We start from the raw sequence: 13,751 nt of genomic DNA, 5'->3' as shown, positions 1-13,751 counted from the left end.
AGGGTACTGTCACAGGTCAGGGAATATATGTGCTATGCATGATGGGATAGAATAGTCATTTCAAACTTGTTATAGTAAAGAAAAATAAAATGATAAAAAATAACCAGCAAAATGAACAGAAAACAGACAAACAGAAGAACCAGTAAGGTACTTATCTGGTCCCTATTTCTGTATTTCTATCAATGAACATAATGATTAATGGTCCTATTGTCCCTATTCTCAACCTAAATAGGCTAGTTTTGTCATTCTCTTAACTGTCCATTCACATTCAATGTCTGAAAAGTTTCAAACTTGAAATTGATCTAAGTTTATACAGGGGAAGGACTCATTTTAGAGTTTTAAATTTGTTCATTGGTAGCTAGATGGAAGAAGTTGATCTTTTTTGGAGACAGAAATTACACTGTTGGAAAATTCAGATTTGATTAGACACCACTTACAGTAAAATATACGTGTCTCAAGTTAATATTGAGGAGGAACGAAGGCAAGTCTCTTTTAAGAATATCAAAACACGTTTGCTTCTGAGCCTTATTTAAGCTAAAACTAGTGGAGGAAGGAAACATTAACAGGTGCTGGAGTGACCAGGGAGTTATTAATGGGTAGTTCATTTGGGTCATAATACTCCAGAGACTACAGCTATTTTTGCCTGGTGCACAGGCGTCAAAATAGTACAAAAATTGCCTCGCACACGAGTTGGCGTCTGCACCGACGGCTACAGAGCCAGTTGTATTCTCCTGTGGGTAAAAGGGGTTATTCCTCACCTCATTCCAGATGACTGGATGCTGGAACAGAACAAAAGGGGCAAGATGCCCGAAGAAGAGTGTTGACCCATATTATAAATGGAGGAGGCCACATACATAACTTTGTATAAACACTGTTTTCTTTCCAAGATGTGATCTGGGTTAGCTTTAAAAAAGAGAACATGCTTTTACAGTTTGTAAGGCTCCTCGCTGTCAAAGAACATTCTGGACTCCATGTTTTTTCTTTTTTATTTAACTTTTCACAAAATTATTCCAGGTCGCCAGATTCATAAGCTTTGAGTTATTCTGCTGTGAGTCAGCAGGAGGGCATGAAAGTTCAGTTGGGATGTTTTGAAAAGACAGAATGAACCGTTGTGTCTGTGTCACCTATAGCTTTGGAGATTTAAAGGAATTGAAGAGGCTCTACAACAGCTGGGTGGTGCACTTTCATTTAGCTAGGAGTTGAGTTGCAACAGTATGAAATTTTCATGGTAGGATATAGTATTGTCATAATACTGGAATTTTGATACATTACCTTGAAAAATATCAATAGTTTATACCACAGGAAAATGCTGACTCAACATTCAGGGCATAAAATGTAATATTTTGTTCAGATATAAGTATAAAGCTATAACTTGACAATGGATTTTGCAAATGAGATTAGTGATAAGAGGAAGTAAGACTATGTGGGCACTATAGCAGTGTGTTGCCAGAAGAGGGTGAAAGTGTAGATCGTACCAGAGTATCACTACTGTGAGAAAGGAGTAGTGTATTTAGTCAATATTTAATTTTTATCAGGATGTCTGTTTTTGAGAACATTAGTAGTCTGTCTCAGAACATATCACAGTACATTGTATTACAGAATTATAAGTTGCAGTGACTCTTAAAGAACAAACCAGGGTTATTTTGTGATTTGCGCTTCATAATAATTTCACAAAATATTAAGTCCCGACAGACATGAAACTTGATTTTTATTCATTATGACTAATATCAAAGAACCAACCATCCCATATCATACCACTTTATACTGTTGCACAATTGCAGCCCTATTTAGGAGACTTGCCAGAGACAAGAAAAAACAAACATTGGTTAAAAATCAAATCTAATCACCAGCTTTTTTGATCATTTATTAATCAGTTTGAATGATTTTAGGAAAAAAAAGTCTAAATTCTCTGATTCGAGCTTCTTAAATGTGAATATTTTGTGGTTTCTTTACTCCTCTGACAGCAAACTTGACTTCACCTTGTTATTTTTCACTATTTTCTGACATTTTATAGACCAAACAACTAATCAGGAAAATAAACTGCAGATTCATTGACAATGAATTTAATCGTTAGTTGCAGCCCTTCTGAGATGTACTGACCTCTTGTTCCTGCTATCGATCAAAATCCACAGTTGTCTGATTAGATCTTCCCTGAAAGGTAAACATCCTCATGTTCCCTCCTGTTGATTTAACTAATCAAAAGAAATACCATTTTAAATGGTTGAAAGTAACATAGTATATTTACTCAAGCACTATAATTACTTAGAATAAAATATTTTACATATAAAACATGATACATCAATAGATTAAATCAACAAACAGCACATAATGAATGTAGTTAACTCCATCCTGACTAGAATTTAAATCCTGCTGATGTGTTAAAGGATCAGTGAGACTTTATAAGACTTTGTTGATAACATTTTAATATTTTTACTGAAGTAAAACCTTTCATGTAGGACTTTAACCTGTAAGTTTACTAAGTGCATTGCTGCTTCCTCCACCACTGATTATAAGGCAGTTTGTCACACCGGCGTTATGAAACAGATTTTGAAAATAAAAAAAATACTTAATTGTGTTGAAGTCCGTTTCAGCCAATGTGATAGGGAAAAAAAGATCCTGTGAGTCATCATGAGAATCTTTGTTCTCAAAATATTGAATTAGTACTTGCATTTCTCATTATTTTGATAATTGTAAGTTATTGTTTTGAGAAAGTGTCTGATTATATTGAGATATTAAGTCTTTTTTTTTTAGAATTGTAAGTCATGTTTATTGTGTTCATGTTTATTATTTTGAGATATTCAATCATTTTGACAAAGTTTCCCATTATTTTGAGAATGAATTTTAAGTCATTATTTGAGAAAGGATCTCATTATTTGAAATATTGTGTCATTTTAAGAACTGGAAGTCATTACCAGGTACTTATATCAGGGTTATGAAAGAAAAAAGGTAGCAGGCTGGTTTCAAAAAGCGCCCGTCTCCAGTCTGATCCAAGATAACCCTGACAACATCACTGAAACTGTTTTTACTGGCTGAGCAGTGCCAAATTCACTCTTTTAATAACACACTGTATCAGGGTAGAATGAAGTAAGCCAAGAAGGATTCGTAGACTTTAAGACCATGAAGAAGCTCGCTCACAGACTTCTCCACCCAGGTTTCTGACTAATAGCCAGGAGTCAGTTTGGCATTTATGTCTCAACGTGTTTAGACAAATCCTGACTCTCTCATGAAATAATACCAACAGATTAATAAAATGTGATCAAAGTTCCTGCCTTGAAATGGCCGTTCAGACTGTATATTGTTTTGTGATGTTCAGAGCCGGCTCCCCTGCAGAGAAAGTTTCCATTGCATTCTGGCAGACAAGCTGTGGCCCCGCAGCCCTGAGCCCTCTGCCATCTGTTCCTCTAAAACTGACATTGCCAGAGAAGCAAAAACATAACATTTATTTAGCCAGTCAGCTTGTGGCTGTTTGGAACTGAAGGAGGTGAATTACCAATGATGTTTGGAGGGGAAATAACAGGCACAGTGTTGGATCTGAATCTCTCCTGTTTTGATAAAACCTTGCACCTGTTCTCGGAAAGACGCACCTGAGAGGACTGGACGTTCTCCAGAGAGGGAGGAGGACATGAGAACAGCAGGACAGGCAAGAGAGCGCACTGTCTGAGAAGCGATGGTGAGGGTGTCAGGAAGAGGACAGAATCCATTTTTTCCTTGTCACGGGTCAGAAAATGAACATGTCAGCGAGGGTAGTGTTCGGAAAGGGGCGCCTTGCTCCCAAGCAGCTCTCATTCGCCTTCCCTCAGACAGACTCCCTGAGGAAAGGCAGCCGGAGGAGGATGTTCTCCTTTTCTCTCCGTTGTCGACTGGGTGTCATCAGAGGGAGAACCAAAGGTAAAGCAGACGTCTCTTTCTTTGGGGAAATGGTAATGTATTCAGTTGATGTCTTAAATATTGTAAAACAAGACATCTGAGCCTTAAAAGTTTTAGTTATTTACCAATTTATGCAGTTTTATCTGTAATTAATTCCCCTAAAAGTCACCAGATTACACATTTTACCTAAATATAAGGTGAAAATAGAGTTGAAGTGTTTGCATGTGTGCAGCAGGCCTGTTAAACTGGGTTTTTGACTGACCTTAAAGGTGAACACAAAAACATGAGTGTGCGTGACACATCCTCATCTTCCGGCTCTTTTATTTTGGTCACACACTGATCTGCGCTGGCTGACAAATGAATTAGTCATTTTGCTTTTCAGACTCTCACTTGCAACTGGATCCGATCACCATGAGATGGCAGTGTGGTCAGTTTGATTGAGGAGCAGGTTAAGATTCAGGCCCTCCACTTTTTGTGTGTATGAAAAAAATATTTTCACAAGGGTCGTGTTTCTGCAATAATGCAGATGAAATATGGGAATCATGTACAACAAAGGACTAAATAGTGACAGTCACAGGTCATCATCTTCTTCAGAGTCTGAAATATTTAGCAATTAGGGGAGAGTGGGGGCAATTGTAACACTTTTTCCATTCCTTCACAGAAAACTTGAAATACACAACTCATCTTTTGATATAAGAAACATAAAAGCACACTAATTAATAATGCATTTGATATATTTCACTGATAAGAATAAGAATATAATATTATATTTAATTTATGTAAAAAACACATTAAATCATGGTTTAACTTTAAATTATGTTGCACAAAACTTTAAAACTAGCTTAAATTAAGAAAGACTAAATTAAACTCTCTTTAAACCTCAGTTTAGCTTTTATTCTAAATGTATAAATTTATTTCTGTTGTACCAAAACTTTAAACTCTAACTTAAAATGTGATCCAGTATTAACTTTAAGCCATCACTTTTAAAATAGCTGCTCTCTTTATATGGATTCAGAAAAACAATCAAGTTCCTCAAAGAAAGTTAAGGGACAAAATCATCCCAAATGAGTTTTATGATGCATTTCTTCTCTCTTTCACTCCAGTTGATAATTTGGCCAAAAAGTAACAAAAAATGACATATTAACTCACTGTTTTATGAATAAAAGCACACATCGTGGTAATCACATTACTGCTGTAGTATCAAATAATTTTTTTTTGGTATATGGTTCAAATTCTTTTATATGTCAGATACTGTATGCATTCAAAGCAAATGTTTATTTCTATTTTTGCAGAAGATGAAGTAGCTTTTCTAGTAAGACCTAGATTTTAATTATTTGAATTAAGTGTAAAGTAATTTTGCATGTAATTTATTTTTTATTCATTTTTATTCATATTCACTAATAGAAAAGGATGTCAACACAAATACAGCACTTACGTTGTGCCATGTGGCACGTTGGCAATTATGTTAAAATTGCTCACGATCTTGCGGCCATGATAAAATCTCATATGCTAGCTAGCGAGAACAGTATTAGCATGGTTTGTTCATGTAAATTTTTAACCACTAACCTAAAAATGACTGTTCATCCACAAGATCCAGCTCCTGTTTAACAGGCAGAGAGAGAGAATATGAGCATGTGTAGAGCAGGGGTCATCACTCTAGTTTGTTTCTGATTGGAGGAAATGCGTGCTTTAAATTGGTCCCCTGTTGCAATTGCCCCCAGTCTCCCCTACTTTGTTCCTTGACCGGTTTAGCACTCCTAACTAATCTCTGTTTGTGTGCCAAGGTCACTGCAAAAATTTTGCTGACTTAATCAAATCAGTACCTTATCACTCACTTTACATCAGTAATGTTGATATCTGGTCTAGAATAAGTGCAAAAGAGTCAATTTTTATTATAACCCAACATTTTCTGCCCCGTTCCCAGAGGTTTTTATCAGTCCAACACACTGCTCCGTCTCCCGCTTCTCTTTATTCTGTTGGAAATTAATTAGTCTCGCTCTGAAAGACTACGCTCGCTCACATTGTAAATGGGGTATTAAGGACAAAAGTCTCAAAGGAAATTATCTACACCGAAGAGCATTGTGTCCACTGGAACAGCTGACTAATTAGGCTCCATGCAACAGCGAGTAGAAACATGGAAAACTGTTTGTTTGTAATCATTTTTACACATCTGTAAAATAAGCAGTTGTGGAGTAGAGGGTTTAATTTCTGAGTTTTGTGTATTTTAGAGTGCTGTGTGTTTTTTTCAGTGTAGTATATGGGTTTAGTTTTTATTTGCCTGCCTCCAAAGTGATGACAACAATTTGTCCACAGTGCCCAAAACAAATGAGGCAGACGAGTCTGTGGGGGTTCTGCCAGTGAGGCAGCAGGAGGTTGTTTGTTGTTGGTGGTGTCTGCAGTGGGGGTCAGGAAGTGGCAGGCATCGAGGCTTGTCTGCCAGACAAATGGTCAAACAGGTGTGGCGATTGGTCAGTCGGCCGACCCAACAGTCCCTCTGTGTTTGGGTGGACGGGCTTCAGTGTGGTCTGGATTAGCAGAGAGTTATTTCACCCCGAGGAGGAAACACGAGAGGCAGGACTCTGGAGGACAAGCGTTTAATTTTCACACAACCACTCAGTGTAAATTTGGTTAGAAGTTGAGAATGAGATTTTTTAAAATACCAATATTAATTTCCTGTTGGAGAGGATGTGTCTTAGTAGGAGACTTTTCCATACATTTTTTGGTATTGTCCTAAACTACAAGTTCACTAGGAGAAAGAAAAAGGGAAAATGGGCCATGTATCTACAAATGTGTAGCTGAAAAAAGCTGGTTTAAACCTCACCCATCTGCCTGGGAACAATTAACCCAAAGAATTAAGGCAACTGTATGGAAACTGTAACCTCAAGACTCACTTCACTTGGATAATTTGGGGTGACAGTGACATTATGTGCAACCTGCCTCAGGTCTTTGTATTCCAACTTATTTTTCTATACCATTATTATTTGAGTATGTAAAGTTATTTGAGACTTAGTGCCAAGGAACATGTTTTTAATACATGTCAAAAAAAACAAAAAAACAACAACAATCACTCATTGCCTAGTTGCATAAAACCAATTAGGCTAAGTTTCCCTTAAATTTTTAGGATGTCTAACCTGTTGGCTTGATGTTTGGCTATCTCCATTCACGCTGTCACAGTAATATTTAAGTTAAGGGACAGAATCAACCTACAGTGGTTTTATGATGCATCTCTTCTTTCTTGTCTAGTTAATAATTTGGCCAACAACTTTTTCTCAAAGGAGGAGAAATTAGAGCTTCTTTGCTGAGCCATCAAGAATAGGCTAACTAGACAAACTGTTTAGCCAGACAGAAAACAATATAATGTTATTTATAGCTAGCTAGCAAACACTGTAAAATTTTGTGTACTTTTTAGCTAGCTAGCGAACAATGTAACATTTTGGGCACCTTTTTTAGCTAGCTAGCAAACTATATAACATGTTTTTTGTGTACTTTATAAAGTAACTTCATAAAGTTAATGGTTTCGCCCCATCTTCTGTACTTATTAGGTTATGACAACACTCAATTTTATAATTTCTTTTAATTTTAGTAAACAAGCATTCCCATTTTGACATAACTTTATTTAATTTTTACATCATTAAACCTGGATTTATTAAACTGAGATTAGTTTTTAATTGGGTAACGGAGCTCAGCCTAATTTAAAATCTGGATTACATCATTTTAATCCTAGTTTTACTGGTTCTTAATTTTTATTTTTTGCTTCTCTTTGAACACCATTCACTTATTTTCACATGATCACAGTGTGGTGAGAATCTGTCATCGCAGTCTCATACATGACAACTGCACTTTAATGAATAACACTGTGACTTGTCCTCAAACAGACAGCTGTTCTGCACAGGAATTTTGCATATGCATTTCTCCATTATGTGCTTGTGTGTGTGTATGTGTGTGTGTGTGTGTGTGTGTGTGTGCACGAGTGTGACAGAGAGATACTAGCAGAAACAAGCTCTTTAAAATGGGTGCAGTCACTATGTGAGAAAAACGTGACAGTGTGCAGAGCTCAGTCTGACAATGAATGTGCAGGTGGTGTTAATTGTGCCGAGAGTTGAGCGTGTGTATGCAGTTTGGTCGTGTCTAATCTCAGCGTGTGCGTATGTGTGTGTGTGTGTGTACGAGTGTGGGTGGGTTTGAGAATACGAGGGGTGTTTGACTTGGTGGGAAATGGATAAAGAGTGAGTGTGCATGTGTGTGTGAGCTGGGGGAGGGAGTGACTATCGTGTGTGCCTGCCTCACTGAACCCCTCTGGCTGAGGCAGAGAGAGAACACACTCACTCCAGCTCTGTATGAGAGGGAGAGAGCAGGGCTGTGTGTGTGTGTGTGAGCTCATGTGAGTGTATGAACAGGGGGATGATAAACCCTCTGGAAAAAGGACGAATGATTAGTAAGAATAGCTCACAAATGGGACCACGGCAAGATGGCAAGGAAAGGACATGAACCATTGCTGTCCCTGCTTTGGATTTTATAGAAAATCCCAGCTTGGTAGATTTATATTTTTGAGGATTTAAGGAGGAAAGACATCCTTTTGTCAACAAGTTTAAATAGAAAAGCGAACTAGAGGATCAGAATTTGCTTTCTGGAGCTCAAATCTTTGCTGGGTTTTACAAGCAGGGTTAAGGAAATGCTGGACTTTAGGGTAAAGGAATGAAGAAACGAAGATGGTGTTTGTGTTTTATCTGAGCGGCTGAGACTTTTTTTTACCTCAGGTGGAACCTCAGCTCTCTGTCCACTACTACAGATCAGGAGCGTTACTTCCCGAGGGTGACTAAACTGCAGCCATGCTGTGTGGTCTGAGGAGAGACACCAAGAACAGCATTGGTAAGAGCACCACACTTTGATCTGTGCAGAGTGAAGGGGGTCAGATTGTGTGCTGTAGTGCAGGATTTGTGGCAGGAGGGGGCTCAGTGATCACCTGAAACTGAAAAGTATCCATCTATTTGTAATCTATAATCCATAAAGCCTGAGTGCAAATAAATTTCATCATTACAGCGCATGTGTTGTTGCTGTCAAAGGTTGAAAGAGATTTAAATGTGAGTGGACTCGACCACCAGCCCTGCATGCCACCCTGCCATGTGTAATTGGGGCAGATATAGCGACATAAACTGGGTCTGGCAGGGCCCCGTTTATAAATAAAGTTTAACATCTGAAAATAGCATTATGATTTCATTGTCATTGTCAGTGACGCCCCCGAATTTAACCTACATTCTGATTGGTTATGAGAGGGATGGTATTCAGTGCCCTGAATTAAAGCAGGAGTTAATTAACTCACCACATATTTATGCAGGAGTGTGTAATTTTAGTTTAGTCAGTGCATGCGATGCTCCGAGGTCCTTTAGATGCAGCCAGTAACTAACCTCCTCTTCTGTTTTTTATAATAGTTGTTTTATTGTTGGGGCTGCTCATTATTCAGCTACATCCTGATCTTAATTCTAGCCATTAGGGGCAAATGATGGTTATTTTAATCTGGAGGAGGATGGCTGGAGGACGGCTTGATGGTACAGTAGTGTTCAGTCACGTGCTGTAGGAGCATTGGGTCTGTGTTACCCACAGCTAATGTTGCCTTTTGACTGCAAATGACAGCTGCCGGACTGTCAGGGGCCCTCAGGAGCCCGCGTGGTTACAAGGCTTTTGTCCAGCCTGATGCGTTCGTGATGTGTCACTCACTTTGTGTATGTGCGTGTCTGTGCCTCACAGCTAGCGGACAGGATATTTGTGCAAGGATGTGTGTAAATTAGTGTGAAATACCATTTTATGCATATGTATGATCTATACATTGCCATTATTAATATGCAAAGTCCAGATATTTCTATACTTAAGATCTGACTCATGCAGCTTCCTTACTGCAGGGGGCTGCCTACAGGTTTCAGGTCAGAGGAGGTTTGACTGGATCCATGCCTCTCAGCTGTCTAAAGGCCTCATCTTCAGCTGGGCAGATGTGGAAAACTGATGTGGTCGGAGAGCAGGCAGTGGGTTTGATGCCCTCCGAGCACTTGCTTCCCCCAGTTCAGTCCTGACAAATCAACACAGATAAAAATTGATACACTGTCAAGCCTGCAGACAAATGGAGACAACTGACAATGCTCAAATTCCAAACATTAGACATGTATAGCCTGATGTAGGGCTGCAACTAACAATTATATGCATTATTGATTAAGCTGCTAATTATTTTCATGATTAATCAATTATAAAATGTTCCAAAAAAAAAACAAAATGAAGATTTCCTAGATCCCAAAGTGACATTTTCCACTAGCTTCTTTTGTTAGCAGCAGTCAAAAAACCCAAAGACTCTTCACTTAGTATCACAAAAAGCAGAAAATCCTCACATTTAAGAAGCTGGAACCAGCAAAAATTTTTACTTTTTTTTTTTTTTGGCTTTAAAATGACTGAGACGAGTAATTGAATATCAAAAAAGTAACTAATTTTTTATATAGATTTTGTCACTTTTACTTAATTCTTTGTCTCATTTCTTTCTAAAAGGCATATATTAAATGATTTTACACATTAACAGGAAATATACCGTTGCCATGGATTCAGTGACAGGAAGTAGTAGAAGTAGTAGTAGAAACAGTGACTTATGTTGTTGGCTACAATTTGAGCCACACTTTTTTAGGCTATATTTATATAAACTTTGGGGGCCAAGTGGCACGAGTAAAGTATGCCGAATTAGCCACTAGCAGTTCCTGGTTTTAATATACTCATGAAAATACAGACAACTATCACTGGATTACGTTGACATCGAAGAAAAGTTTAAAACGTAATGATTCTCAGGCAAGTTCCGGAGTTTTAAAGAGCGTCTTTTACAATGATTTCTCGGGGGATTTATGGACGTTTAGTGTTATACTCAAAACGTTTAAGTCACACCGAATCTAAAAATGGGCGTATCATGTCTGTGTGTTCAGATGTGAAATAGTTTTGACTCTGATGAGGAGTGATATTTTTGACGCTAATGTAATCTCTTAATTAGCCTACCTTAACTGCCTCCATGAGCCGTGTGTCCCTCGTTTTTACCACTCCAGCATGCACCTGTTCCTTTCACCTCATGCAGTAAACCTCAAGTTTGTAAGTTATATGCTCATAGTTTCTGAGTATGGACTGTCAGAGAAATTAGGGTATCAAAGCAGTCACTGGAGACTTTAGCTTGTGATGCCTTAAAGGGATAGTTTGGATTTAAAAAAAACAAAAACAAAAAAAAAACAGGGTTGCATGAGGTACTTATCTGTAGTCAAGTTATTATCTGCACTTGAAGGTGATCAGCATGCTCCTGGTTTGGAGAATCTGCAGGAGAAATGTTGTAGAAAGCTAGTATTTAACAATGTACTGTTGTGGACAGGGTCAGCAGTAAAAAGGATTTTAGCCACTTAAAAAGGGCCCACCCAAAAAATCAATGTCAGTTTAAGGACATACTATGTTTACAATATTTTAACTGAATTACCTTGCCGTCAGACAGCCTCTTCCTACAGGAAACCCTTATATGAGCCAAATATCAGTCTCACCCCCAGACTCCTTTGACAAAGCCAGTAATTTTACCTTGCAGAACATGTGAGTTGCTTGTCTGTGGCTTGTCTGACCTTTAAACCCTTTAAACCAAACTAACCCTTTAAGACACAGAAGTCACATAATAACACAAACTAACTAATCATTTGAGACAGTGGTGGCCAAACAAATCCTTCATTCTGCAAGGTGAAATTATGTTACACTAATAAGATGTTAGATGTAGAAATAATCTGTTCTTTATTAGACACTATTACACCCTTATTAGACTTAGAGGGAGGGTAATTAGGGACACATTACAACAGAACTGTACAATAAACTAAAGTGAAATCACAAAGTATGGCTGTAAAATAGAGTGCTACCAATATTTTTTTTATGTGGGCCTTTTTTAGGCCTTTTTAATAATGTCTTGCTGCTGCTGTCCACAGCAGCACAGTGCTTAGCTTCCCATACTGCTGCTGCTTCTCCAGACTGGGGGCGTGTTGACCACCATCTACTGTAGCTAATACACTGACTATGAATAAGTGTCTTATCCAACCCCACTTCAAAAAATCAGAACTATCCCTTTACGTTTGATGCTTGTAGTGTAAGGCACTAGCATGTGTCCCCTCCACTCTTAAGGACTTTGCACAGCTTCTCTTTAATATGATGTTCAATCACTGTGCCGGACAGCTGAAAAGGTAATCCGAAGTGGACAGGATTAGAGAAGTGCCAAGTCAAGTTTCCTCATCACTGTGACTGCTGACATGCTTGTATGGCCGCATTCAGGTTCAGATGGCCGAGTGAGCAGTGGCTGTGTTAATCTGAGGCCAGCCCTGTGCTGTGTCAGAAACAGCTCCCACTGTGAGGGGGAAAAAAAATTACAAAAAAATTAGTTTCCCTGCAGAGCAGATTGAACACTTCCCGGCTTTCTGTAGCAGCTGCTGTAAATGACATGAAAATGATGATTTTCTCTCCATGCCCGAACAGTCCATTAACCGCATGCTGTTCCTTCAGGAAAATTCCCATGCTTTAGTGATCGCATACATCAAGCTCGCCGCAAATGTATTCTTGTGTTAAATTAATGGTTTTGGAGGGTCTCGGCTGCAGACAGAGGAGAGCTATTTAAAACCCCTGTTAACCCCTTTAGACACTGTTAGAAATAAGGGTTCCAAAAAGGTTCTCCCTGAAGGGCTACCTGAGATTCTACCCAGAAACATTTGTTGCTGAGGAACTCTTTTTTGAAGAGAGGGTGCATCAGGGGTTCTTTGAAGACTAATGGTTACATTAAACCTTGGTGGGCTCAAAATAAAATCCTTGAGATATAAAAAGGTTCTTAATAGAAACTTGTGTGTGTTCCAGATAAACCCTTGAAATGTAAAAAGGTTCTCAGGAGAACCCTGTCAGTATGTTCCACATAAAACCTTTGGAATATAATAAGGGTCTTGGTAGAACCCTCTTAGTGGGTTTAAAATAAAACCCTTAGATTATTAAGAGGTTCTCAGTAAAACACTGTGAGTGTGTTCCAGATAAAACCCCCGGAATATAAAAAGGTTCTCAGTAGAGCCCCCTTGGTTGGTTCTAGATAAATCCCTTAGTATATAAAGGATCCTCCATAGAACCCATTGAGTGTGGTCTAGATAAAACCCTTGGAATATAAAAGAGTTTTTGGTCAACCCCTGAATGGGCTCTAGATGAAACATGAATTGTAAAAGGGTTCTCAGTAGACCCCCCTGGGTGGCTCCTAGATGAAACGTTTGCAATATATAAGGGTTCTTGGTTGAACCCTTTGGGTGGGTTCTTGTTGCCACCCTTAGAAGGTGGAAAGGTTCTGGATAGACCCCCTCCCCCAATGTTATGGATGGAACCATTACACCATAGATGGGTTCATTATAGAACCTCTCATAGGGGGTTCTGGGTGGACTCTTTCAAAGGTGTTTCTAGGTGTAACCTTTTATCTTGGTTTCTACTTAGAAACCCCTGAAAGGATTCCAGGTAGAACCATTATAAAGAGTTCTTCAATGGGGACAAGAAGAGCCTTTTATGGTTCTAGTCAGCGCCTTTATTTCTGAGCGTGTAGGATTGTGGTGGAAACAAAGTGGAGTGACCTTCTGGGGTCGTGAGTTCAGGCTGATCACTCTGTTTCAGTTGGCTGATGTGTGACGGATGGATGTGGCTGTGGGCTAAGTGCTGTTTGCCTCCAGGAGCCCCTCACGTTACCCAGGGTGCAGTTCAAAGCATTACAGTGTGTGCAGCTGTCATGATGTGCAATGGATGGTTGTGTTCATTAAGCCTTCTGCTGCAGAGTTTCCCTCTATGTCATCACATAACAGCACCTCCATGCCTCCCTGCTGTCTCTTCAG

At 38.8% G+C, this 13,751-nt stretch overlaps 1 protein-coding gene across 5 annotated transcripts in view; it reads left to right on the top strand.

The window, feature by feature from the left end:
- Positions 1-3,581: 3,581 nt before the first annotated feature.
- LOC146325087 (glutamate receptor-interacting protein 2-like) overlaps positions 3,582-13,751 on the top strand; it is a 47,821-nt gene continuing 37,651 nt past the window's right edge. For 3 of the 5 annotated variants that reach the window (XM_084720880.1, XM_084720881.1, XM_084720879.1), the window contains exon 1: positions 8,185-8,736. In XM_084720880.1, the coding sequence (XP_084577006.1) occupies positions 8,697-8,736 (40 nt within the window). In that variant the 5' untranslated portion in view covers positions 8,185-8,696. Of the gene's footprint in view, positions 3,889-8,184; positions 8,737-13,751 lie in introns of those variants that run through there. The other 2 variants (XM_084720882.1, XM_084720883.1) reach the window with 2 other exon arrangements.

Source organism: Lutjanus erythropterus, chromosome 6 (genome assembly GCF_056507025.1).
Source record: "Lutjanus erythropterus isolate fLutEry1 chromosome 6, fLutEry1.hap2, whole genome shotgun sequence".
NCBI lineage: Eukaryota > Metazoa > Chordata > Actinopteri > Lutjaniformes > Lutjanidae > Lutjanus > Lutjanus erythropterus.
This window is presented reverse-complemented; position numbering and strand designations above follow the sequence as displayed.